Below are 27,675 nucleotides of genomic sequence, written 5' to 3'. Positions count from 1 at the left end.
GTATATAAGGAGCTCAACTCAAAAATGTAGTAATAATGACCGAAATAATCCAATTGGTAAATGGGCAAAGTATCTGAATAGATATTTCTGAAGAGAAGACATACAAATAGCCAACCTATATATGAAAAAAATATTAAACATCATTAATCATCAGGTAAATGCAAATCTAAACCACAATGAGGTATTACCTCACCCAAGTTAGAACGGCTCTGATGAAAAAGATGAAAAGTAACAAATGATTGCAAGGATATAGAAAAGGGGGAACTCTTATACACTATTGGTGGGAATGTAAATTAATACAGCCATTATGGAAAGCTGTATGGAGATTCTTCAAAAAATTAAAAAGAAAACTACCACATACCTTTCTTACATAAGGTCATTTGTGCTTACTTTGGGCACACCAGATAATCCAGGCTAATTCCCCACCTCAGAATTCTTCATAAAAACTGCAAAGCCTCTTTGCCATAAAAAAAAAAAAAAAAAATCACAGATTCTGGGAATTAAGATATGATATGTCAGAGCTATTACTCATTTTATTACAGTTGTTATATTGGTTTAACATACTACAATGTTATTTTCAAATTCAGAAAGAAAAAAGGAAGAACATAAAGTAGTAACAGGCTGCATATAAGTCTCACATGTATATTTCAAACTCATAACTAGGGTTTCAACCACATGCAGGAAATAGGTAACGTATATTACCATTAAATTCTGTTTACAAGAAAAAAACATAAAAACAAAAGCACATGAGACAGATCTTCTTAGGAACTATTGTGATATCTAAAGCACAAAACATTTAAGGAACATTTCCAAAACAAAATATAGGTCAGAAGTATTTTGAAGCATGTTCGCAGGTTTCAAAAAATGTCAATTAACGTGATAAACATGTATCACATCTACGGAATTTCACAGGCAAAATTGTCATGTTTGATTATACTGTTTCCTTCCTGAGCATACACAGAAAGAAATACTGTCCTGTGTTTTTGCTTTGCAATTATACCCATTAGTTCATTAGTAAAGAGAAAGGAAAAAATTATATAGTGTTAACATTTTGTTCTGGTTTGTACTTTCTGGTCTGTATTATTTATTTTGTTTTAGTATTATTCTTGATTGACATTTCATTGTATATATGTATATATATATATATACGTATATATACGTCGTATTGTATATATATATATATGTGTATATATATGTATATATACACGTGTGTATATATGTGTATATACACGTGTGTATATATATGTGTATATATATGTGTATATATACACGTGTGTATATATATGTGTATATATATACGTGTGTATATATATGTGTATATATATATGTGTATATATGTATATATATGTGTATATATGTGTATATATGTATATATATGTGTATATATATGTATATATGTATATGTATATATATATTTCCATTAAAACACACCTACACACACACACAGCCCTGTCCTAAAAGAGGCACAAGGAAGAAAATAAAAGAAAAATGTAAAGAAATAAGGCAATAAAAAGCATTTTAAAAAGTAAATGAAGAAAGAAAAGAGTAAAGAAGGAAGGCAGGGGCATAGAAGAGAAAAAAAGAGAGAAGAAAAGAGGATGATAGATGAAGGAAGGTGAAAGAGTTAATTCTATTTATGCTGAAGTTAGAACCTAGGACCTAGTTGGAAGTTACAGGAAGACAGTGATTCCATATGACGTCTTTTCAAACAACTAGAGGTTTACAAAAAGGAATGGATAGCCTTGTGGAATAAGATACTCATTAATGCTGGAGCAAAAAATGGATAATAAGTTATCAAAGAGTGTCAAGGGATTTTCTGGATTGCTGGAAAAATATATTAAATGACTTATAAGGTCTATCTTCATACTAAGATTCTCTTGTGTAGCATTCACTATTAAGATTTTCATTGTCACAGCATGTGTATAGGAGTGTGCTCTCATTCTTTGTCTATCTCACTTTCTCACATAAGCATGCATGTACACACAGGGCGTGCACATGCGCACACCCCGATAGGCAAACCTTAATAGATCTAGAATGCTTATAGATGACTGAGAATTAGTATTATTTAATACAGTTTTAGAAACATGACTTTCTAAACCATAAGTATTAAATTTTCAAAATAATGCATATTTGTATTTATCCATAGTGTAAATTTGAATAGTATTAGGAAAATTTAAAATAACATTTTCAAAGGCAACAAGGATATCTGTGACATTATTTTATTTCTTGCTTTAATTTTGAGCATAGATTCTAATTTTGAACTTATTACACTAAATTGGAATTCATTTTAGGAGAAAATGTAGTAAAAAATGTGATTTTTCAATTCTTTCTCAGCACTTCGATTTAATATTAAAATTTACCTTCACATCTCTTCATTAAACAATTCCTCAACTCTTGAGATATTTAAAATTCTTATCTTTAAAACAAAGACAATTTCCATTCCATTAATTTATGAGATTGAAATAAGATAAATATACATGCTATAAAATAAATATTTAATAAAAATATTGTCTTGAGTGCAAAATAGCTAACTAGACTAATTTATGATTCCTTCAGGTATCTCCACGTAAGCATAAAAAAAAATACTCATCTAATTGTGAATGAGGCCTCTGTTGTTAACTTATTCCGCTGTATATTTTTTTTCCTTCAAATTTTTGTTACATAGTGTTTGGAAACCTATTGGAAATGTAGTCATCAAAAAGGTTTATATTTAAAACCATTTCAGCAGTCTGTTCAACAATCTTTTTCTTGAAGGTCAAAGCTAAGATTTTGAAGACTTAAATAAAAATGTGTATCAGAAATAAAATTCTGCTGAAAACTATCCTGAATACATAATTCTTACTCAGGGAATATTGCTTAAGCCTTCAAGTTATTCCATCAGCTTCTGATCTGACAAACTCTAGATTTTATTTTCCTGCTTTTTTTCCCCTGACTTTTTAGCATCAGAGATAAAAATCAATAGTTGCTCTTCTGTGTCCTAAAATCAGTTTTCCTCATATGGAAAATAAATGTATATGCTATATTTTCTGCTTTGTATTCATTAGTTCGAGTGTTACCACCATATGTCAGACTCAAATATTATATAATCCTGAATTATTAAGAAAAAAATCATTAAGTATATTCAAAACTAACTATTTAGCTTTCATATATGGAAGCCTCATTTTAAAATAAAATTCTATATACCGTTGGCCTCTGTGAACACAGAAAATCCAACATTTGGGGGTGTATATTGACCTGTAAATTGTTTCTCTCCTCTCCTCCAATTCATTAACCATTTAAAGTGTGAGCTTAATATATATTGATTCAGTTCTTGCATAGTATGTCTCAGAATATCCAAGTTATATGAAGCAGTTTTCTTAATAAAAATTTAACAAAATAAAAAATTTGTGCATGAAGTGTGAAAATTCTAATAGGAAAGTATTGGAAATTTCAACATTGATTTCATTAAGTATACAGAATGAAGTATTTTAGCAATTAAAATAATAACGACAGATACTCTTTCAAAATATGGAATTGGCTTTAGTATGCATTGTTAAAAATAAATAGAATTTTGTAAAATTATGTACATTTTATAGCTATGTAAAATATGTATATTAACATATGAAAGGACTGTGCAAAAGCAAAGAGATTTTAGGGTTTAGCATATTTGGACCCTGAAATCCATTTTTATTTATTATTGTTTTATAAAAGTATAGGATGGAACTCATAAAATTTAGGTGATGTAGGTGTACTATTAATTGCCCACTGGAGAACTGTAAATAGAAAAATGGTACCTATATTTTTCGCAATAGTCATTCTTTTATGCTGTGGCTATAATTGAATTTCTTTTAAGTTTTGCAAGGATTATAGTGCTGACCTTGAGTGCTAAATCATTATGAAGCAAAATGTAAATTACTGGTAGTATTGCTTTAGACATTGTACATTAAACTGAAAATTAACCATAAGATTGTATACATGAAGATGACATTTTCAAAAATTGTAATGAATTGATATGTTTCAATCAACTTCTAATTTGTATGATTTCCCTTCAAAGTTATAATTTATCCATAAAGCATGATGTAATACATTATTACACTACAATTGAAGAATGTTAATGCAGCTTCCAACAGGGACAAATTTATTAAAGGTGGTTTATTAAGAGCAAATGTGTCTTAATTTATATGCTAAATTATCTGAGCACTTTTTCTCTTCCTTTTTTAATGAATTGATTGAGATTTAATTACCGAAGTTGAATTGGATACAACTTTATGTAATAATATTTTCATTTAAATATCTTCATTTGTTATGCCAAAAATAGTATATATGGTTGCAACATAAAGAACATATCTCAAAAACTTGTTTTCTTTTGAATCACTAAATTGTGTTCTTTGGTTACCCAAGAGTAGTCTCTTTGTTTAATGTAATAGTGAGAATGAATTTACTAAATACATACACTTTTTCCATTCATTTTATTCCTTGTCAACATAAAAGTATAATATTTTGGCCTAAAGCTCATAAGTTCTTTTTTTATTTTTAATTGATGCATAAAAGTGGTATATATTTTAGGGTGCAGTGTAATATTTTGATATATGAATACACTGTGTAATGATGAAATCAAAGTAAGTAACATGTACATCCCCTCACACATTTATTTTTTTGTTTGAAACATTCAAAATCTTCTAGCTATTTAAAAATATACAATAGCTTATTAGCTATAGTCACCTACAGTGCTGTAGAACACTAGAAGTTATTCCTCTTACCTAGCTGTCATTTGATATTGCTTAGCTAACTTTTCTTTATCCACTTCCCTCCCCTTCCCATCCTCTAGTAACCATTATTCTATGCTCCACAATAAGATCAAATATTTTAGCTTTCACAGATGAGTAAGAACATGCAGTACTTATCTTTCTGTGACTTACATATTTCATTTAACATAATGGCCTCCAGGCTCATCCGTGTTGCCATAAATTACAGAAATTCCTTCTTTTTAACAGTGGAATAGTATTCCATTGTGTGTATATTACACATTTTCATTATTTATTCATCTGTTGATGGAAACTTTGATTGCTTCCATATCTTGGCTATGGTGAATACTGCTGCAATAAACATGATGTGGGGGGGCTTAGAGTTGGGGGGGATATCTTCAACATACTAATTTCATTTCCTCTCGATATATACCCAGTAGCAGGATATCTGGATCATATGATAGTTCTATTGTTAGTTTTTGAAAAGCCTCTATACTATTTTTCATAATGACTGCACTAATTTACATTCCCTCTGGCAGTGGATGAGTTCCATTTTTTCTGTATCCTTACCAGCACTGGTTATTTATTTTCCTTTTGATAATAGCTATCCAAATGGAGTGAGATGATAGTTCACTGTAATTTTGATTTACATTTTCCTGGTGATTAGTGATGGTGAGCATTTTTTATATATCTATTAGTTGCTTATATGTCTTCTTTTCAGAAATGTATACTTAGATCGTTTGCCCATTGTTAAATAGGATTATTTGTTTTTTGTTGTTGAGTGTTTTGAGTTCCTTGTACAGTCTTGATATTAATCCATTATTGAATGATTAGTAGTTTGCAAATATCTTCTCTTGTTCTACAGGTGTTTGTTGACTCTGTTGATTGTTTTCTTTGCTATGCAGAAGCTTTTAGTTTGATACAATCTCATTTGTCTATTTTTGCTTTTGTTTTTGTTACCTATGCTTTTGAGACCTCTTCATAAAATGATTACCTGGACTAATGTCCTGAGGCATTCCCCTAGTGTTTTCCTCAAGCAGTTTTATATTTTTGAGTGTTACATTTAAGTCCTTAACCTATTTACATTGATTTTTGCATATAGTGAGAGATAGGTATCTAGTTTCATTTTCTGCATGTGGATGTACAGTTTTCTCAGGACCATTTATTGAAAAGTTGCCAAAACATATTGAGGAAAGGAACGTATGTTTTGGCATCTTTGCCAAAATCAACTGGCTACAAATGCATAGGTTTATTTCTGTACTCTCTATTCCGTCACATTGGTTTTTAAATGTGTTTCTATGACAGAACCATGCTGCTTTGGTTACTGTATCTTTGTTATACATTTTAAAGTCAGGCAATGTGATGCCTCCAGCTTTTTGTTTTGTTTTGTTTTTCTCTCAAAACTGCTTCAGTTATTTTGGATCTTCTTTGTTTCCATATACATTTTAGGATTTGTTTTTTCTATTTCTGTAAAGAATGTAATTGTTATTTTGATAGGGGAGGTATGGAATCTAGATTTCTTTGGGTGGTATAGTAATTTAACAATACTAAATATTTGAATCCATGTCTTTACATCTATTTGTTTCCTCTTAAACACTGTTTTATAGTTTTTAAAACTATATGAACTATAGTATTTAAAACTATATGAAACACTGTTTCGTCACTGTTTTATAGTTTTATTATAGAGATTTTCATCACCTTGGTTAAATGTATTCCTAGATATTGTATTTATGTATTGTTGCAGCTATTTTAAATGGGATTGCTTTGTTGATTTTTTTCAGCACATTTATGACTGTTGTATAGAAATGCTACTGATTTTTGTACGTTGATTTTGTATCCTGCAACTTTTCTGAATTTGTTTATTAATTCTAAGAGTTTTTTTGCTAGTCTTTACATTTTTCTGTATATAAGATGTCATCCTCAATTAGGGAGAATTTTACTTCCTCCTTTCCAGTTTGGTCACCTTCTCTTTCTTTCTCTTGCTTAACTGTTCTGGCTAGGAATTGCGGTTCTAAAATAAATAAAAGAGTGGCAAAAGTAAACGTCCTTGTATTATTTCAGTTCTTAAAGGAAAATCTTTCAACTTTTCCCCATTCAGTATGATGTTGGCTGTGTATTTGTCATATATGGCCTTTATTGTGTTGAGATACATTCCTTCTATACCTAATTTGTAGAAAGTCTGTATAATGAAGAGATGTTGATTTTTATCAAATTTTTTTTTTGCATCTGTTGAGATAATTATATTTTTGTCCTTCATTCTGTTGATATGATAGTTAAGAATTGGTATTAGTTCTTCTTTAACAGGGTGGTACAATTCACCAGTGAAGCCATTGTTCCTGGTCTTTTCTCTTTTGGGAGACTTTTTACTACTGGTTCTATCATGTTACTCATTATTGGTCTGTTCAGATTTTCTGTTTCTTCACTGTTCAACCTTGGTAGTTTGTATGTGTTGAAGAATGTATTCATTTCCCCTAGGTTTTGAATTTGTTGGCATTTTGTGGTTTATAACAGTCTCTAATGATCCTTTGTATTCTTGTGGTATCAGTCTTCTTTTTGTTTCTGGTTTTATTTATTTGGGTGTTCTTTCTCTTTTTGATTTCTTTCCTGATTTGTTTATTTGGTAACTCAGAAGCATGTTGTTTAATTTCCATGTGTTTCTGTATTTTTTGAGGTTCATCTTATTGATTTCTAGTTTTATTCTATTGTGATCAGAAAAGACACTTGATATTATTTCAGTTTTTATAAACTTCTTGAGACTTGTTTTGTGGCCTAACATGTGGTCTATCCTGGAGAATGTTCCATGTGTATGAGAAGAATGTTTATTCTGCAGCTGTTGGATGAAATGTTATGCAACTATTAGTTAGGTCCATTTGGTCTACAATGCTATTTAAATCCAATATTACTTTTTTGATTTTCTGTCTAGATAAGCTGTCTAATGCTGAGAGTAGGGTGTTAAAGTCCCCAACTGCTATTGTACTGGGGTCTATCTTTCTCTTTAGATCTAATATTTGCTTTATATATCTGGTTGCTACAGTGTTGCGTGCATATATATTTACAGTTGTTACATCCTCTTGCTGACTTGATTCTTTTATCATTATATAAATGTCTCTTTAAAGTTTCTGACATAAAGTCTATTTTACCTGATGCAAGTGTTGCTTTTTTTTTTTTTTTTTTTTTTTTTTTGAGACGGAGTCTCGCTCTGTCTACTGGGCTGGAGTGCAGTGGCCGGATCTCAGCTCACTGCAAGCTCCGCCTCCGGGGTTTACACCATTCTCCTGCCTCAGCCTCCCGAGTAGCTGGGACTACAGGCGCCCGCCACCTCACCCGGCTAGATTTTTTTGTATTTTTTAGTAGAGACGGGCTTTCACCGTGTTAGCCAGGATGATCTCGATCTCCTGACCTCGTGATCCACCCGTCTTGGCCTCCCAAAGTGCTGGGATTACAGGCTTGAGCCACTGCGCCCGGCCAAGTGTAGCTATTCTTGCTTATTTTTGGCTTGCATTTGCATGGAATGTCTTTTTCCATTACTTCACTTTCAGTCTATTTGTGTCTTTACAGTGAAATGAGTTTCTTGTAAACAGTACATAGTTGGGTCTTGTTTTTTTAAGTAGTCTTGTTGTGTCTCTACAGTCTATAGTTAGGGCTTATTTTAAATAGTGAAATATCTGAGTGCTTTTTCTTACATACCACATTATTTCTGTTTTAACTCACATGACAAACTTTTATTTCCTAGTGACTTCTGTAATTATCTCTCATTTTAAGAACATATTCTAGTCCAAATATAATGTTCCCATTGAACAGCCAGAAATAATTTTAAATATAGTTTCTAAAGACCTTATTTCCTTAGAAAAACCAAACTTGTCATTCTTACAAATTTAAGAAAATACTTTATCCTTAGAACAAAAAAGCAACCTTCAGAAATAAAATGCCAAACTTTTAATACTTAAGACTTTCTTAGAAATTGAAAGTATGACAGAATCAATTTTTCAAATCTAATTCTCACCTGTGATTGGTACATTTAAGTAGATTTCTGAAAATGAATTGGAAAGATATAATGAGTTTATAATGTAACTTCTAACTTGGAGTTTTTATTTACCTTAATATAGCTGACATTTTTTATATTTTTTCTCCCACAGGAGGAAAAAATCTAGTTCTCAATAACAACGTAATTGCTCATTTGATTTATACTTTAATATGTATATATAACAGCTTCAAAATTATAATACCAATACTAACATCATCAACAATATCATTATTAAAACAGTTTAATAATTGTTAAATAAGAAAATGGTTTTTCTTAATTATTAAAGCACATCCCATTGATATTTTTGTCAAATCAATGTGTTTAAAGCTATGTTTAACAGTTCCCTCTTGGAGGCTACGTCTTCAATTCTATACAGTATTCTTCATTTTGTGATTCTGTTAATTTTTCAAAATTGTTCTTAAAATTATTTTTAATCACTTATAATATTTTTACCAAGGCAAATATATATTCACAGATGTCCAGTTTCTAACCTTGTAGTGTTTATCCTATTGCCTTTCACCCCTTAAGGGAAACCATTATAATTATTTGTTATTCTTAGATTTATCCTTACATCGTTTTTATACATTTTTCTTCACCTTACTTTCTTCAGTTAAAAATATATTCTGAAATAACTCTATTCTAGTGCTTATAGATAGCCATAATTCCTTTTTACAATTTCATAATTCTCTAGAGGATGTAGCATAGTTTTTCAACTACTCCCTTATTGATGGGCATTTAGATTGTTACAGCCTTTAGAAATAAATCTCCAGGANATTAGAATACTTAAAAAGTATTTTCTAAAAGGTGTAAAGAGAAGAATCTGAGATATACATATTTTAGTTATATATTGGAAGCTTAACACAGATTAATTTAGAATTATAATATATAGGAAAATAAAAAGACATGATTCTGAAAGTAATTTCTAAACTTAAATATTTTAATTTTATTCAGTGTCACAGAAACTATGCAAAAGAAATAATCCTCACTTTCATAAACAATCATTTATTGCAATTATAAAGATTATAATATAAACCTTTATGAAGCCTTAAAATGTCTACAGGAAAGGGAGAAGCCTATAAATGATCTTGCAATTTCAGAGTTTGTTTTTTCCTACAGTAGATTAATATTTGATAAAACATAAGAGCCAAGTGTATTGTATTTCATGTTATAGCTGAAGACCAAAACCATTTTAAAGAAAAATATCCTCCCCTAATAATACCAAAGATGTTGAGTTCTGGCCCTTATTCTTGGAATATCTGAGTTTTTCCTGTGTTCCCTAAGAGTGTTCCTCAATATATTTAATGCCTTATTTGGATTGAATAGAGCATATCCTAAGGCTATCTTATTAATCCGCCTTAAATAAATGGTGTCCTCTTCAACAAGAATTTTATTTTCCTTGGAAGAGAAAATATTAAAGAAAGGTTAATGGAAAATGATTCCTGCCAATTAATTCTTAGTTATTTTCTTTCCTTTCAGCACCTTCCCTGATAGGTGTGGTAAGGAAGGACTGGGCATCCCAAAATAGCATTGCCCTATCGTGGCAAGCACCTGCTTTTTCCAATGGAGCCATTCTGGACTACGAGATCAAGTACTATGAGAAAGTAGGTCTTATTTGGAGCTTCCTATAACACTACACATATACGCATATATATGTATATATTAAGCATGTCGTTATACTGTATTATTTTATTTTAAACCCTGTTCTTCTTTGGCTTAACCTCATACCTTCTGTTTCTTTGAATCCTCTCTAACTTACTATTCTGCTTGTAACTTATTAATTAATTTATCTTGTTTTGTGTCATATTAAAGTAGAAAATGTAAGATGTTCATTTCTGTCATGACCTACTCTAGAGAGTATTATAATATTGTAAGAAGTAGTAACTTCTTCAATTTATTCAATTCAGTTGACAAATCCTTATTTATAATAATCGAACCCTTATTTCCATTTTTGTCATACAAAATTGTTCTCAATTAGTATATTTCCCCAAGTATATACTTTATTCCCTTTATTATATTCACGTTCTTTATGCGTTTTTCTCTCATTCCTCACCATTATGATATTCTTGGCATAAATATTACAGCAGACCACATAGTCAATTCTGATATGTCTTACCGTGTTAATACTACTTCTAGAAATTTGCAAAGGGAATGTTAAATAAAAATTTTAATGAAAAAATTATATGTAATATCCAGTGGTATATTACAGTGAGCAGGAACATCTTGCATTTCTGTACCTTACTAGAAGCAAAGGAAATCATAAAGGAATTTAGTCTTCCTCTGAAGAAATTGAGGGCAAGAGGAGAAATAGAACCCCACTTTCTTAGTTTTGTGGTGCTATAACAGAATACCACAGATGGAGTAATTTATAATAAACAGAAATTTATTGACTTATGGTTCTGGAGACTAAGAAGTCTGAGATTGAGGTCCCAGCATCTGGAAAGGAACTTCTTGGTTAGTCATCCCATTGTGGGAGGGCAAGGCCAGGGTGAGAGAGAAGCAAAAGGAAGCCAAACTCATCTTTTTATTAGGAGCTTACTTCTGCAATATGAAACCCACACCCTTGGTGACACCAGTCTTGCAGATGAAGCCATAACCTTCATGGCCTAATTACCTCTTAAAGGTTCCATCTCTTGATAGTGTTATAATGACAGTCAACTTAAAACACAAGCTTGGCGGGGACATTCAAACCATAACACATAGCTTCCTCTATTCTGCTTCAGAGTAAATCTAGGTTTGATAATGGGAGAGGTAACTTAGTAGCATAGCTGTATCCATTTTTTGTTGCTCTAATAGCTTCAGCATTATGTAGTCAATTAAAAGCTGTCATTATCTTTAAGTGACATAGATAAATCCATAGCCTAAGAAAGGACAAATTTACTGAGTTTAAATTGGAATACAGATTCTGCAAATTATCTTGGCTAATATGTGCTCAGAAATCTGCTGGACTAGCCTTTCAAATGTTACAGCCTATAGCACACTGTCACAAGAAAACATATATTTTCTGTTGACTGGTTTAAATATATTTTCATACACTCAAAATTTCTGACTATTTAACAAGCAATGTGCATATATATACAAGCAACTTTTCAGAATCAAAATATTTCTCTGTTTTGTAAGGGTTATATTTTACACACAGAAAATCACTAATGTTATAATCGTTTATACCTTATATGTTTGAGGATGAAAATAACTTGCAATATTTCTAAGTTAGGATAAATCATACAGATTTAATAGAAAGAGAACCACATTCATCCAATCAAAATTTTAGAAATCAATATGATTCTAAAAGATAGTAATTAACATAATATTTATGTTCATTCTTATATGTACAACATTTGGCTTTATTACATAGGTTTTATTTTAATGATGGAATAGGTAATGTTATGAAGGAGTTTATTTTGTAAGAAAATAGCAATAACCCACTACTAATGGATTAAACATGGAGCTGGAAGTCAAGGATTTCTAATTCATGTTCTGAGTCTGCCTCTCATTATGCTTATGGCCAAGAAAAAGTCAATTAATCCCCCTATGCCTCAGATTTCATATTTACAACATGGAAATAAAGATATCAACGTTTTTGGTGGGTTGTAAAAATTAGGTATAAATAGACCTAAAGATGAATAACTCTAAGTTAGTATAAAAATCACTTGAGCAAGCATTAAGGAAATATTTGGCAAATAATACAACATAGAATCAGAAAATGATAGCATGGGAATTATGTACAAACTAAATAAAATAATTGTTCTTTCATATATAAATAGACAATATATAAGCAACCAATCAAAAATGTTAGAATGCTAAAATCTTTCAGAGAGAATGTAAAATGATAGCATTGAAATTTTTACCTACTTTGACTTCAGATTCTAACTGTACATTTTACATATCTGTATCTATGACATGGTTTCTCATTCCAAGCAAAGATTTATAACTTATAACTATGGAAAATTGCAATAGAATTCAGTTTAAAGTGCTAATTTCTTACTTCATTAGTAATCTAAATATTGTTCAGTAAGAAAAGATAATAAAAGAATATATATATATAAATATAAAATATAATTTCATTTTGGGGACACAAATATTCTCCTCATGTTTATATTTGTCTATATATATGTAAGTAAGAGAAATACAGAATAGAGTAAGATCAACACTGGTCCTGTTAAAAAGTTGTTGCCTATTTGGGAGAGTGAGGGAATGAGTGTATTTGGACAGAGGCAGAGAAAACAGAAGGAGGAAGCTTAGTAATAGATAAATATTGGATAATGGATGGATCCTAAAATAGCTTTAGTCTGAGGTCTTTACTAGTTGTCTGCCTCAAAAAGCAGAATCAAGAACAAGTATTTGTATCAAATGCATTAGCAAAGCCAGGGGAACCGGCGAAAGCATGGGGCCATGCAATACTGTGGAAGAAGGTATCAAATCAATACTGAGTACAATGAAGGAAGCTCTGGATTCTAAATAATAGTCTCAGAGTTCATCTTATGAAAACAAAGAATCCTGGGCTTCCTCTACTCTGGCTTTAGTCAGTTATTGCTACTAGCTTTGGTGTAGTACATATAGTGTTGCAAAAAAAATTCGGGCACTTCTCGTTCTCTGCATGCTCCCAGTACCCCGAGTTTAGGTTCTAAAGAAGGCTCAGGTACAAGCTCTAAACCACGAAACACATAAGCTGGCAATGGAAACGGAAACTGTAATACAAGTTGATCCAAGTTGATTTGCTGGAGGCACTAACTATTAAAAAAGATAGCTAAATTGTTAAGAACTATTGGAGAACTAATGCTTGGCTCATTGACTATTTATATACTCTTCAGTCTTTAATATTGGTGCCATGTTGTTAAAAAATTGCATTTCATTTCAATCAGTTATTCTGTATTGCTATACGCATAATTGATCGCACGAAAATATCCGTATTTAACAATTCTTTAGAATTCATGCATGTTTAAGTTTTTATTTCAAATGCATTTTCTGCAAATCGGAAGTAAGTAACCTGCTTGAATGGAAGTGTCTGCAAATACCTGAGGTTAACAACATACATTGTTATCAGTGGATCTTTGCATCAGAGATGCGATATTTTAGAAAAAAACACTGGTCTGAGTATTCAAATATTTGAAGTTGGCTCATGATCTCAGCTTTTATAAGTCTGTTTCCATCCTGTAAAAATAAGGACTGAAAAGATCTAGTCTAGGTAATCTTTTACAGTTCTAGCTATTGTCTAATGCCTAATGTTTTGTTAATGTACCTGTTATATAGATAAATACTTAAATGTTACCATCCCCTCAGATAACATGTTTTTTCATTGAAATATACTGAAATTACACACACACACACCACACAACCACACACACACACACACAGGGTCACTCTTTTAAAATACCTCCCATAGAAATCGATTCTAACATCATAATTATATGTAGAAATTAAGACCTGGGCATTATTCTCTTCTCTGTGTGGTGTGTGATGGTCTTGAGGTGTGTCGTGGTAATGTGTGTCTGCCATGTTTGATTTATTAAGAGTGATATGTAGAAAAGAAAAACATATGGTTTGTGTTATAATAGTTAAGATAATTCCTTGTTCAGTAATTACATCCCTAATTTTTTAAGTCATTTTCTTTTCATACTCAGTCTTTCTTTTTTTTTTTTTTTTTTTTTTTGAGACGAGCACTCGCTCCGTCGCCCAGGCTGAGTGAGGGCCGGATCTCAGCTCACTGCAAGCTCCACCCTCCCGGGTTTAAGTTCGCCATTCTTCTGTCATCAGCCCTCCCGAGTAGCTGGGATACAGGCGCCTGCCAACTCGCCCCAGCTAGTTTTTGTTTTGTTTTTTTTTTTTTTGTAATTTTAGTAGAGACGGGGTTTCTCCGTGTTGCCAGGATTGGTCTCGTCTCCTGACCCTTGCGATCACCTGTCTCGGCCTCCCAAATGGGCCGATTACAGGCTTGAGCCAGGACCGCGCCCGGCCCATACCTCAGTCTTTCATTTTCCTTTAACTCAAGTGAATACAACTTGACTATGAAAAGGCACTTTAAAATAATAAGGGAAGTCAAGATAAGTTACAAAACTTTTATTTTATTTTACTTACTAATAATGCTTTTCTCCAATAGGCTCTCCAGTAGTGCCCATTCTTATAATGAGGGAACTGAGATATCATCTGCTCCCAACTTCTCAGTCTTCCCCTTCAAAACAGTCCAAACCCTCTTCTATTCATATTGAAGAGCAAGCATACCCTTTGCTTTGTTCGTTTTGTGATGCTATACCATAATATCTGAGACTGGGTAATTTACAAGAAACAGAAATTTATTTCTCACAGTTCTAGAGGCTGGGAAGATCAGGGTGCCAGTAGGCTTGGTGTCTGGTGAGTGCCCCTCCTCATTTCCAAGATGGCTCCTTGAATGCCATATCCTCCACAGGGGAGAAATGCTATTCCTCACCCAACAGAAGAGGAGAAGAGCAAAGAGAGGGGAAGGGGAGGGCCATACTTGCCTTTTCATAAAGCACCAATTCCACCCAAGAGGGCATAGCCTTCATGGCCTAATGATCTCTTAAGGGTTCCACCTATTAATACTGTTACAATGACAATTAAATTTCAAAATGAGGCCAGGCATGGTGGCTCATGCCTGTAATCCTAGCACTTTGGGAGGACGTTCCAGTCATAGCACCCTTCTCTTATCTGTGTCCCCTTCTGTCCTTAACCTTTGTGTTCACATTCTTATTTTCCTCCTGTGCCCTGTTTTCCTTTCTCCTCCCTGCTTTTCCCTCTTTCCTTCCCTTTTTTTCTCTGCCCAAGCAAGGCACACTTCTTTCTCTTGCTTCTTTGTTATTTCATTATTCTCTCAGTCCGTTTGGGCTACTATGATAAAACTAATAAACTATGTGGCTTATAAACAATAGACAATTATTTGCCATAGTTTTGGAATCCAGGAAGTTCAAGACCAAGGCGCCAGAAGCTTTGGCATGGGGTGAGGGCCTATTCAGGTTCATAGACAGCGGTTTTCTCACTGTGTCCTCACATGGCAGAGGGGAAGGGAGTTCTCTGAGGTCTCTTTTATAAGGGCAGTAATCCCATTCATGAGGGCTCTACCCCAATCACCCAATCACCTCCCAAAGACCTCACCTCCAAATACCATGACCTTGGAAGTGATTATTTCAACATATGAATTTTGGAAGGACATAAACATTCAGACTCTAACAGTTATATTTACCAAGATTAGTCTTAATCAGAATTATTTATTTGTGGATCTGGACTCCCCCCAGTAGTTTACGAGTCCCTGAAGAAAAGAGGTGATTTCAACCCTCAATCCTTGCCTAACACAGCTATTTCCTTTCAATAACATTCTAGCTGAATTATAAAATTCTCTCTTTGTTCAGAACTCATTCCCAGGAAATTAAGATATCATGCAGCCACTGTAAAATTACTTCTAACAACTTTTTTTAAAGGCAGAAAAAAAGAAAGAAAGCCAGCAAGACTTTCTGTTTCTACCTGTTCATAAGAGAGACCTATATACATATGTCTATCAGCTGAGAGACCATTCTGTTAAGGACAAGAATGTAAGCTCATGAGGGCAAGGATTTATTTTGTTCACTTTCCTATCCTTAGTGCTCAGAGAGGCACGTAGATGGTAATTAATAGATACTGATTGTTGACCGATTATATGCCAGGTAATCTTTTAAGTTTTTTGCAAGGACTAACTGATTTACTCCTAACAACAAATGTTTGAGGAAAATAGTGTTATTCTTCCCATTTTACAGATGAAGAAACTAAGGCACAAGAAGGTTAAGTATCTTTACCAAAATCACACAGCCAGTAAGTGGGTGTTAAAGCTGGCCATCCTACCTTACATCACAGCGGATGTCTCAGAAAGTCAGTGCTTTCTGCTGATGCTGATTTTCTAGGTTCCCTGAGGCCAAACACTTCATTACTCTCTCATGCCAATTTTGCATCTGCAAAATGGTAGGAATGAAACATACCTATCTCACCAGGGTGTTGTACAGCTCCACTAATTATCAACTGGTAACTCATTTTGCAAACATGAATCCCCTCATATCAGTTCATTATTCTCACATCCACTATTTTAAGACACCATGACTGTTAGTCTTTTTTTCTCAAAGTATTCTTGTTAATTTTATCACAGTCAGCAGTTTTAGATTTTAAGAAGACTCATCACGAAAAGGTAGCATTTCTCATATCCAGATGGCCAATAATTATTTATATGAAACGATGAATTAATATAACCTGCACGTGTTTCACCTAGTTCACAGATTATAGAAAACTATCTTTGCTTTTAATTAAAATAAATAATTTTGTGACACTGAGGACTGTATTATTAAAACTGTAAGGACATTTGTGGAAAGCTTTTCATTATGGGAAATACCTTTATCAATCAGGGAAGATTTAAAGTAGCCTCTTTTAAAAGAAGGTTGAAATCTTGGTGTCTTTTCTGAAAGTCTCATACTCCTCAATATCACGCTCTGCAGAGTAAGTCTTTTTTTTCTTCCTCCCTAATCCTCTTATTCTACTTTCTCAGTATAGTTTTCCACAGATAACAACCTAATAATTACCCATCATTTATCTCAAGATAGATAATCAGTAACATGCATCTTTGTATAAAATATATAAAGCAATTACTGTAACAATAATCAACATAAGAAAGAAAACAATCTTTCCTTCTTATATGCTACTCAATATACATTCCTCATTTTCTTTTGTTGTATTTTCTTTACTAAAGTGTTTGCCCAAGGGAGGAAGAGAATTTTATCTTTACTTCCAGGAAAGCTACTCTTACCTCCATCCATTATTTAGGTACAGACACACATCTTTGTTCTCTGCCTGTTCCTTCCCCGTGACTATCTAATTTATACATTTTGTAAATATTAATGTAAACTATCATATAAAGTTAAATGTGGTTATTATACAAGGAACTAAGAAAAGGAAACTGTATATGGATCACATGGGGATCTTGCTGAAATGCAGATTGTAATACATTTGATTGGGCAGATGAATAGTGTTAGAGGTGGTAACATGAGATTTTGGATTCCTAGCAAACTCCTAGGTGATGCCAGCATTGCTCTGAGCTGTCAGTCTCTAGAAGACCTACTTCTCCTTCACCTCATTTAATCGAGTGTTGATAAAGGGGAAAATAATCTCAATACTCTCAACATAGACGTGAACTTACTTGCTGTGTCTCTATAACTGGCTAGCATCTCTGTAGATTTTACATGATTTGTAGATGTTTTGATCTGTAGATGTTACATGACATCAGAACCGCAAGTATTAATCTGAAGCACAATGCAGTGAATAAAGGCCCAAGTCCATTTTGGATACAATTCAGTGTTTATAATGGAATCAGCAAGTTCCTGAACTAGTAACTAATGTTTTATGGTTTTTTTATTCCATAATTATTTATTGCAGTGTCCACCACAGAGAAATTAGATGGGAGCATTCGGTACTAATTAAAACAGCATTACCTGAAGGAAAATGGACAGCAAGGGAATTTACTGATACAAACACTCATTATAAAAGTTTTATATCCAATTTCCATGTTGTTCAGCAAACATCACATTCTCTGTGGAAGCTTGTCTGGCTTAGTAAGCCCAGGGAGGATCATAGTGCCTACAGCAGAGATTCTCATGGTAGCAAGACTCTGACTGGGGCCAATACAGCATCCACAGCAGCATCTGTATGGTATACCTTTATCAAATAGGAAGAAATTAAAATACATTGACACCAACACTGCAGAGTCTGCAAACACATGACAACTACAAATAACTGCTAACTAACCTCTAAAGTGTCCCCTGTTTTATAAAAGTTATTCTATCTTTGGTTTTGGTTTGAAAAGAATGGATTTGTTTAAGAATTTATAAGAAGCTGCATTTAGTGTATTAAAGATTTTGTACATTCCAAGAAAGGAAAAAATAGTTGGCCCAAAAAAATAAGTAAACTCTGATAAACTTCATTAAACTTTTGAATATGCTACAGGGGAAAAGAAAACATCTTTCTTTTCTATCTCTAGTGGACTCATAACTGCATAACTGAGGTCCTTATAAAAACCGATTTAAGAAGAGACAAGCCTACAAATTTTATTTAATATAAGCTTTACATAGGCCAGGAGCCTTCGATATAGAGGCCCAAAGAAATAGAGAAACTATGTATTTTTATGCTTAGTTTGAACAAAAGTGGACAGTGTACAGAAGTGTGGATTAAAACAAAAGGGATATGATCCAATGGTAATAAATCGGGGAGAGTTGCTTACCAAGACCTACTGGGTTCAGATTGTATTTTATATATTTGTGTCTTTATTGATAAGGAATGTTCTTTTCCTCTGGCATAGGGACAGCACCTCTCGAATGAGGGGCTCTCGACCTGATTCAGAAGGAGGAGGGGCGGGGAAAGTCAAAGGGTGATCTTTCTACTTTTGCTGTTTGCTCAAATTCCAAGGTGCCATATTTGGGGACTAGCATGTTTAATGAACCACCATCCAATATCTAAATTGATAGACTGAAATAAAGGTTATGACTATCAAAAGTTTATGTTCCCGTCGGTTACAAGAAAACAAACCCTCTTTACTCTGTTCAGAGGGCTGGAAGTTCTTTCTTCCGTCGATATGATCATATTGTAGAATTTCAGTCCCAGCCTGATCTTGTGTACAACTAGGTAAGGCTACATAATTAATCTAATCAACTTCTGCTAAATTGCGCATATTTCAAGTCAGTTCCAAGTTAACACCTTTAATTCAGTTTCAAATTCCTAACCCATATTCAGTTGTCTTCCATGTTCCTAGTCATACATTTCTTGAATTGCTTTCCTCACCACTTTTTCCTGAATTCCATGTCTTTATCACTCTTTTTCCAATGAGGTTAGAATAAATATATCTAAGTTGTTTTCCAATTCTGAGCGTCCACGACGGGCAGAATCTTATTTTCATTTTGTTATGCTTGGGCTATGCAAGGTGATAGAAAAAAATCAAAGGAAGACTAAAGAATGAATGAGACATTTGATGTTTTTCAGTGAAATATGGAGTATATATATTATATATATATATAAATTTAAAATGACAGAGAAGTACATAAAAAGATAAGGATGAAAACAGTAATTCAATTTCTTCAGCAATCTGGAAATCTACATATACTATCAAGTTTTGCATTTGTAAGAAAAGAGAAAAAATATAAAGCTATTTTAAGTGATTATTTACTTCTAAAAAATGTCCACTTTCTCTTAAAGAATCTGTACTGTTTGGAGGAAAGAAAATAATACAATGTGGGATATACTTGGGGAGTCCAGAGGTTATGTTATCTGCAATATTAAATTGTCAGAGATCACAATGTCCCCTTTAAGCATTTGGGCTAATACCTACCAAGAATCAGTGTAGCTTGGGATTATTAGTATTTTATCTATTTATTTATTTATTTTTAAATATCTTCTGGGGAGGAACAAGGACATAAATTCAAAATTCCTCTAAATTTCTTCTCTAGTTTGGTGAAAATCAAAGAAACAAAACTCACAGACACAATTTTTTTAAAAATGTAACATTGCCATGAATTCACAGTGCAGGCAACCTTCAAAAAACTACTCCTCCAGCAATGAAAAATGTAAATATAATGTTGCTACTTTTGAAAGCCTGTGACCAAAAGGTGACTGAAGCAGCTCTCAACTGATAGGGGTTTATTTTCCCAAGGTTGAGGATGCACTTAGGGAAAAAAACCCAGCCATAGGAGCATCTGTGACCTGAGTTTTTCCCAAAGAGGGTTTTGGGAACCTAAGTATTTACAGGTGAAAGAACAAGCAGGAGGGAGAAAAGGGGAAAGAGGGTAGGCAGTGAGGCAGATTGTTACATTCCTATGAGGCTGTGATTAGCCCCAATAAATCTACATTTTATGTGTGACAACAGGGAGTAAAGGAAAGAGTCAATTATATATTGTCTTGGTTAGTAAATCTACATTTTACATAAGATAAACTAAGCATGTGAAGAGGGTGCAACAGAAATGAGGCTATGCTACAAGGTTGTGAAATTACAATTCTCTGTCTGGGAACTAAAGGAAAGCAGTTTTTGCATGGCTCAGTTCCCAAGCTTTACCTTCCGTTTGGCATGGTGAGTTTGGGGTCCTGAGATTATTTTTTCTTTCACAAGTCAAAAGTACAAGGCAGGCACCTAATTTACCATCCCAAAATGATGAAGGACTAAATACCTAAAGATAAATCTTACTAGTTTTTAAATATAAATTTCAAGATAAGAGCTGCAACTAGATTATGTTATCTAATCCTTAGCAAATTTTTTTTTGATAACTAGCCTTACCAAAGAGTTGACTGAGTAGTATTCCCTGTAGACAAATGCAAGATTTGTTCATTTCAGATGCAATTAAAAATGCTACCATATTTGTGCCTGTTCCTTACACAATCACTATTTGGGGCTACAAGTGCAAACAGATTTATCAAATCATACATTTACTTTTTGCTTCTGATACTTCTGATACTCTACTGCTACTCCCTTCAATCTGAAAATCTTAATAAGAAAATCTACATATTGAACAAAGATGCATTTATTTCTTCCAAGGATTTTGAAACCTATGAAAACTGTGAAGTTTATATTGAGAAATTTCCTAAAATGGTGAGGTAGCTTTTACCGAGTTGCATTGTTTGACTCCATTTATCTTCAGGAACCATAGTAGAGGAAACATATACCATACAGAGGGTAAGGCAGAGTAGCAACTTACCTTAGTAGCTACCAGAAATTTAGTCGGGTTTCCTTATAGAGATATTCTCCTCCAAGAAATGCTTCTGTAAAAAGTGTGTGTATATATGTGCGTGTGTGTGTGTGTGTGTGTCTAAACTGTGCGTTTTAAAGCACAATTATTATTAGGCTCTATAGCTTTCAGAATATTATATTATAAAGAAAATGCAATCTTTTAACAGGAATTTTCCTTAAGAAACATGTGAGTGGCTCTGTTTTCCTGCTAATTTGACTTGATTTGCAAATTTTTACTACCAGAGGGAAAGTCTAACTTCCAGGATTGTAGTATATTCAGCATTAGGAATTGTGGCCTCTTGGATAAAGGGAACTCATGTTTATTTTAGGGCCAGGATCTGATTTTCTTGAATAAACCAGAAATAGAATAAAAAATGAGTTGGATGATAAAATGTTTGCACATTTGTAATCCTTGAAACAAACTTTTGGTCTTGAATGTATAGAACAAAATCTTAATACTTCAAATGTATTATGAAAAAGACAAAAATAATACTAATATTTACTGAGTGCATTTCATTGATGTTGACTCATATTAACAAGAGCTAATTAGCTGCTAACCAATTGAGTAACACTGACCTACTTCATCATTATCAATTAGATTTTAGCCACCTGTCAATTTAATAAGAAACTCTAATAAAAATATAGTTTAATATTGATGGAACACAAAGTGGATAGACCATTGCAAATTCATTTTCTTTTTTTCATTTAATATTTGGTGGCTCTTTAATGGATTCACATTGACATTTTGAAGTAAGGTATCTGTTAAATAAGAACAAAATGTACTATAATTTAAAATCATAAACTGGTTTAAATCAAATCGAACTGCCTAGTTCTATTATCAGCTCTGTCTCTAACTAGTTGTAGACCTTGAACAAATCTTTAAACTTCTCTTTGCTTCAACTTCTGCTTATTTTTATGCTCCTTTTCAGCTACTGGAGAATCAAAGTAAGTAATTCTCTAGTCATCGTGAATTTTGACAGACCTATGTTAGAATTCAGGCTTTGACACTAATTAGCTGTGTGACCAAGCCTTCTATGGGTCTCACAGGCCAACCCTAGGATAATATGAGAGGAGACTGTGTAATGGTGTGAATAACAGAAGGTGGGTACTATTGAGGTCAATTGTGAGGACTGACCACCGTATCAGGCAGCTTGGCAGCATCTCTGGTGCTTTAGTTTGACTTCAACAGAAATGTATCCGAGAAGAAATGAGATATACCTATTTAGAAATGCCCACGGGTTTTAAACAATGCTCTAGACAGTTCACTGATATGACAATTTCCTTTTTTAGAATTTCCCTGCAAGACTGGACTGTGCTGTCCAAAATTCACCATATTAACGTTAACTTTATACACACAACAGATCTTTTTTATTTCCAAATAATTGGGTCATATCATTTAAATAGCCAATGTAGGATTTTTCTGTCTCTAAAATAAAATAAAAAACGTAACTAATTTCTCAAGTAAGCAACTTTATGGGAGTATACACCCCCATTATAAAAGATAAACAGAACAACTTATCCCTTTGGCTTCATATTCAGCTCTAAGAATTTATATTGTTTTGACACTCATAACACCTTAATAGTTTTTGATAGGTAAAGTAGGCCAGATTCTATGAAAGCAAACTTCCTGTTTTACACAAGGGTGAAACGACCTTTGTAAACAATGGAAGTCTTCTCTCTCTGTATAATTATTCATAGAAACTAAAGATACATGGGAAAGTAGTTAATATTGTGTAAGTACTGAAAAATTCAATGTATAAAAGAGATTCTTAAACTGGATTATATAAACCAACAGAAAGCCTTCTTAGGTAATTAAAAGATAAAATATTTAAACTTTTCCTGAATCAATATTATGGTATCAAAAACAAATAAATGATGTGCCACATAGCTGTATAAGGAGCCATGGCAACATAAATAGATCAACTCATAGTATGGAACAATTAGCCCCAAAAGTAGCATGAATTTTTTTTGGAGGAAGTGGGAGATTTTTTTTTTTCTTTTTTTTTTTTTTTTTTTTGAGACGGAGTCTTGCTCTGTCACCCAGGCTGGAGTGCAGTGGCCGGATCTCAGCTCACTGCAAGCTCCGCCTCCCGGGTTTAAGCCGTTCTCCTGCCTCAGCCTCCTGAATAGCTGGGACTACAGGCGCCCACCACCTCGCCTGGCTAGTTGTTTGTATTTTTTAGTAGAGACGGGGTTTCACCGGGTTAGCCAGGATGATCTTGATCTCCTGACCGCGTGATCCGCCCGTCTCGGCCTCCCAAAGTGCTGGGATTACAGGCTTGAGCCACCGCGCCCGGCCAGAGAGTGAGAGATTTCAATCTTGAATATGCATCCTAGCACAACTTTTCCTTTGTTTTTCTTTTTCTTAAATCAGGATTTGGCTCTGTGAACCAGGATGAAGTGTAGAGCGAGAATCTTGCTTTGTTTCAGGAGCTGGTCTCAGATTCCTGGCCTCAAGAAACTTTCCTGTCTCAGCATTTTTTTTTTTTTTTCTTTAAAGGGACAGGGTCTTGCAGTGTTGTCCAGGCTAGAGTGCTGTGGCACAATGTCAGCTCACTGCAACCTCCAGCTCAAGTGATTCTCCCACCTTAGCTTCCTGAGTAGCTGGAACTATAGGCACGTGCCACCACATACAGCTAAATTTTTAGTTTTATGTAGAGACGGGGGGCCTCACTATGTTGCCCAGACCGGTCATGAACTTCTGGGCTCAAACAACCTTCCCACCTTGGCCTCTCAAAGTACTGGAATCATAGGCATGAGTCACAGCACCTGGCCTTTTTTAAAAATAATGGTTGGATATAGGGTTGAGTTTTGAAATAGAAAATTAAATTGAGAAAGGCCATTTCCCAATACTTTTTTATGTAGATTTGATTACTTAATATATTCAAATAAATATCTTAATAAAGGCATGGCTAAACACTGAGGCATTCCCCTGCTTCAACCAATTCTCTCAACTCTGTGATATTTGGCTCATCTTTTCTAATTGTTTATCAGTACACCTCTTTAAAAGGAATTTCTTTTAGAAAATGCCTTACTTTCTTAATTTAGATAGGTACTTAACACCCTCAAGAAATGCATCAAACCTTTAAAATTTGGAGGAAAAATAATTACTACAAAAGTGCTCTGGGACTTAAACTATTACAACGAAACTGTTTTAGCTTATTCCCGCATAGTAAGCGATGTGTAGTAAGCTGCCTCATTTCCCGGCTCTACTATTATTATCCTCATTCCTCAAGGGTAGACTTAAGTGTCTTGGATTCTCAAATGAAAGGGAAAAAAACCTAAGTCTGTATTCTGCTTCAAATAACTAGAAACAATTATGAGGCTTCTTTGACCAGATATAATCTTTGCCTTGGAGAGTAAAGCAAAGCCCCTTGCAATAGCCATTATTAATGACACTGATATAATTACTATTTGAAAAAAGGAAATCTGCCCAGAAAAATCAATTATAAACCACCAAATGTTCCTTGGACTTTTCAAAGAGATTCTATGCCTGTTGTCCCTCATGACCTCTCCATTAAGAGACTGGTTGGCTATATTCCTAATGGTTGGCTTCAATTATTTAGAGAGGACTTCTAAGCTTTTGTATTTCATATTGAAATGGCCGGGAGAGCATTTCCTGATTGACTTACTTGCAGAACAGAGGGGTCACTCTGGGGAAAACAGAGTAACCTAGGTGGCTTTGCACTAAAAAGGTAACTCAGAGTCCTCGTCCATTAGAGCAGTTTATCATGCAAACATTGATTCTCATACAATGAAGCAAACAGTGTATGATGACTTCGCTTTCACTGAAAAATTACAGAAAAAAAACCCGAATAGTTGAAAGAGTCATTAGGAGTAGTTATCTGTAATCTAAAGCGAGCTTGATTTGTGCATATGCATTTATCATCTCTTTTGTTTTTAACTTGCCACATTCTACTTCTCTTAACATTATTCTCAACATGAGTGGATGAGTGTCCTATTATAATCATGCAATATTAATTACTCTCCAGTTGTAAGAGATGTATTGGTCTGTCATTCTGTCTTATCTATTCCTTTGACACCTTGAAGCTGATAAAATTTTCTAAAAGATATAGTTTAAGGCAAAATTAGAAATGAAGACAAACTTTATAAAATGGCAGAGGATATCCCAGGCAAGATACATGTTGAGATGAGGATATGAATTTGTGAAAGGACAAAACAGACTCAAACTGGTCCTGTCTAATGGTCACAAACTTGACCATATATATCCTTTGATTTAAAAATACTACCAGTTTTTTACAGTCTGTATCAGAAGAGCTTGTTAAAGCACTTGTCTTTGAATTCAGGCATGTGTTTGAAGCAAATCACAAAGTGGACATTTCAAATCACAGTTCATGTAGCGTGTCTGATTTCTATTCCTTTGATAAATTAAATGATCAGTAACAAAGTATCTGTAACACATTAAACTCCCTGAAAAAAAATTACTCCAATGAATTAAAACTCATGAATATGCCTGCATTCTGCATTCAGATACATTGGTTGAATTTGTTTGTTGATTTAGTCAATTGTCTTTTAAAAAGCACTTGAATTTTTTTTACTTGAGTTTTGCTTGAGAAAAAAATCTAATTTTCTAATTATGGAGTCATATAGTTTGTTGTCAAAATAAATGTGTCTCCATTTCCCCTAATTGTCAGAATTTTTTGGACCAATTTTTAGCCCAAGTATTATAATCTGTGGCATCGAAAATCTAAAACACGTACTTCTTTTTGTCATTACAAATCTACACCTCACCTTGTACTAATATTTTGTTTTAATATAGAAAAAAAGTAGAAAGAACAAAGACAAGAGAAAGAAAGAGAAGAAACCAAAATGCATTAAATACCCCTATGTGCCAGCTCCTGTGCTACATAGTTTTGTGTCGGCCTGACAGCAGATCCAGAATTATTCCCTTCACACCACGCTGTTTCCTAAAAATTAAATCCAAGACTTTTTTGCAATCTAAAGTTATATTAGAACTTAGAGTTAAATGAACTGCTATGATAAAAATCCTTTATGGATAAAATTTTAAATAATTAAAGAGAGGAAACATTTTCATTTTTGGATTAGGCACTAAGCTATGATGGAGAGGTATTTAATATTAATAACTGTGACAAAATGAGAGGATAGGAGGATTCTAGGTAAAGGGAACACAAGTGTGAAAGCCCAAGGCAAGGAACTTGGCAAGTTGAAGGAAGAGACAGTGTACTGTGGCTTGAATATAGAAAGGAAGGAGAGATGAGGCTGAAACAGTGAGTAGAGGAAAGCAAAGTACACCATTTCTCTCTTCTTTCCCACATTTAACAAATATTTATTGCACATCTACATGTGTAATGTCTAGAACTACAGATTCACGTTAGGAATGATATTAAAATTTTTAAACAGTATCATCTTTATTTAAATATGCTTAAGATAGAATTAACTCATTGAAAATTTATTTTCTTTCGTGATTACAGAATATCTTTATATCTTTCATCGATATCGTTTTAACTTTCAGTTATTTTTCCCCAATCCATCATTCAGGAAGCAAATCTAGAAAAATTAACTATTTTATACATCTTACGCACTTCTTTCCCTTTTTTAAATGCTCAGATCAAGATAAGACATTTACAAATGTCTTTAACATATTTATAATCATAAAACAATACATTTGATTCATACATTTTATTTCTCAAAATACTAGTTTGGAATGAATCCAAAACAAAATATAACACCACTTCAAAAGTTAAAATATTCCAGCCAGCCTATGTCCTTGATGAAATATAGTTCCTAAAATAATTATACTCCTGGTATGTCTTTCATTTCATTTCACCATATATGTCTTTTGCTAAGTAAATCTTTTGCAGGGACAAAAGAGAATTGCAAGTAACTGTACACCTTTCTCTGACCATGTTTGTCTCTCCCTGTTGGGTTGTCAGTCCTTTTGGGAATATATCTGATGTATCTTTGTCCTCCTTGGAGAAAAGCGCTTTTCCTGACACAGTGTAATCATTCAATAAAAATTAGGGAATAAGTGATTGTATGAATGAATGATTTCTTACTCCTGAACTCCTACTTTTTCCTTTTTTAATGGAAAAAAAAAAAAGTGCTGTGTCCAATAGTCTAACTAGAAAGTGATTTATTGCCTTATACAATAATGCCATAGTAGGCATTTTGAAAGGCTCTTTCTTTACAAAGTAGGTAGGTATGTAAAGCAAACT

General features: G+C 33.3%; 1 protein-coding gene across 1 annotated transcript in view; it reads left to right on the top strand.

Annotated features, from left to right (window-relative positions):
• The window catches only part of EPHA6 (EPH receptor A6), a 960,105-nt gene that overhangs the window by 596,045 nt on the left and 336,385 nt on the right, over positions 1–27,675 (top strand). The window contains exon 6 of the mRNA XM_017889953.1: positions 10,225–10,349. Coding sequence (XP_017745442.1) covers positions 10,225–10,349 — 125 coding nt within the window. The remainder of the gene's footprint in view (positions 1–10,224; positions 10,350–27,675) is intronic.

The sequence above is a fragment of the Rhinopithecus bieti genome, unplaced genomic scaffold, assembly GCF_001698545.2.
Source record: "Rhinopithecus bieti isolate Rb0 unplaced genomic scaffold, ASM169854v2 scaffold_18644, whole genome shotgun sequence".
NCBI classification, from domain to species: domain Eukaryota; kingdom Metazoa; phylum Chordata; class Mammalia; order Primates; family Cercopithecidae; genus Rhinopithecus; species Rhinopithecus bieti.
Note: the sequence above shows the minus strand (reverse complement) of the source record. Positions and strands in the feature narration are given on the sequence as shown.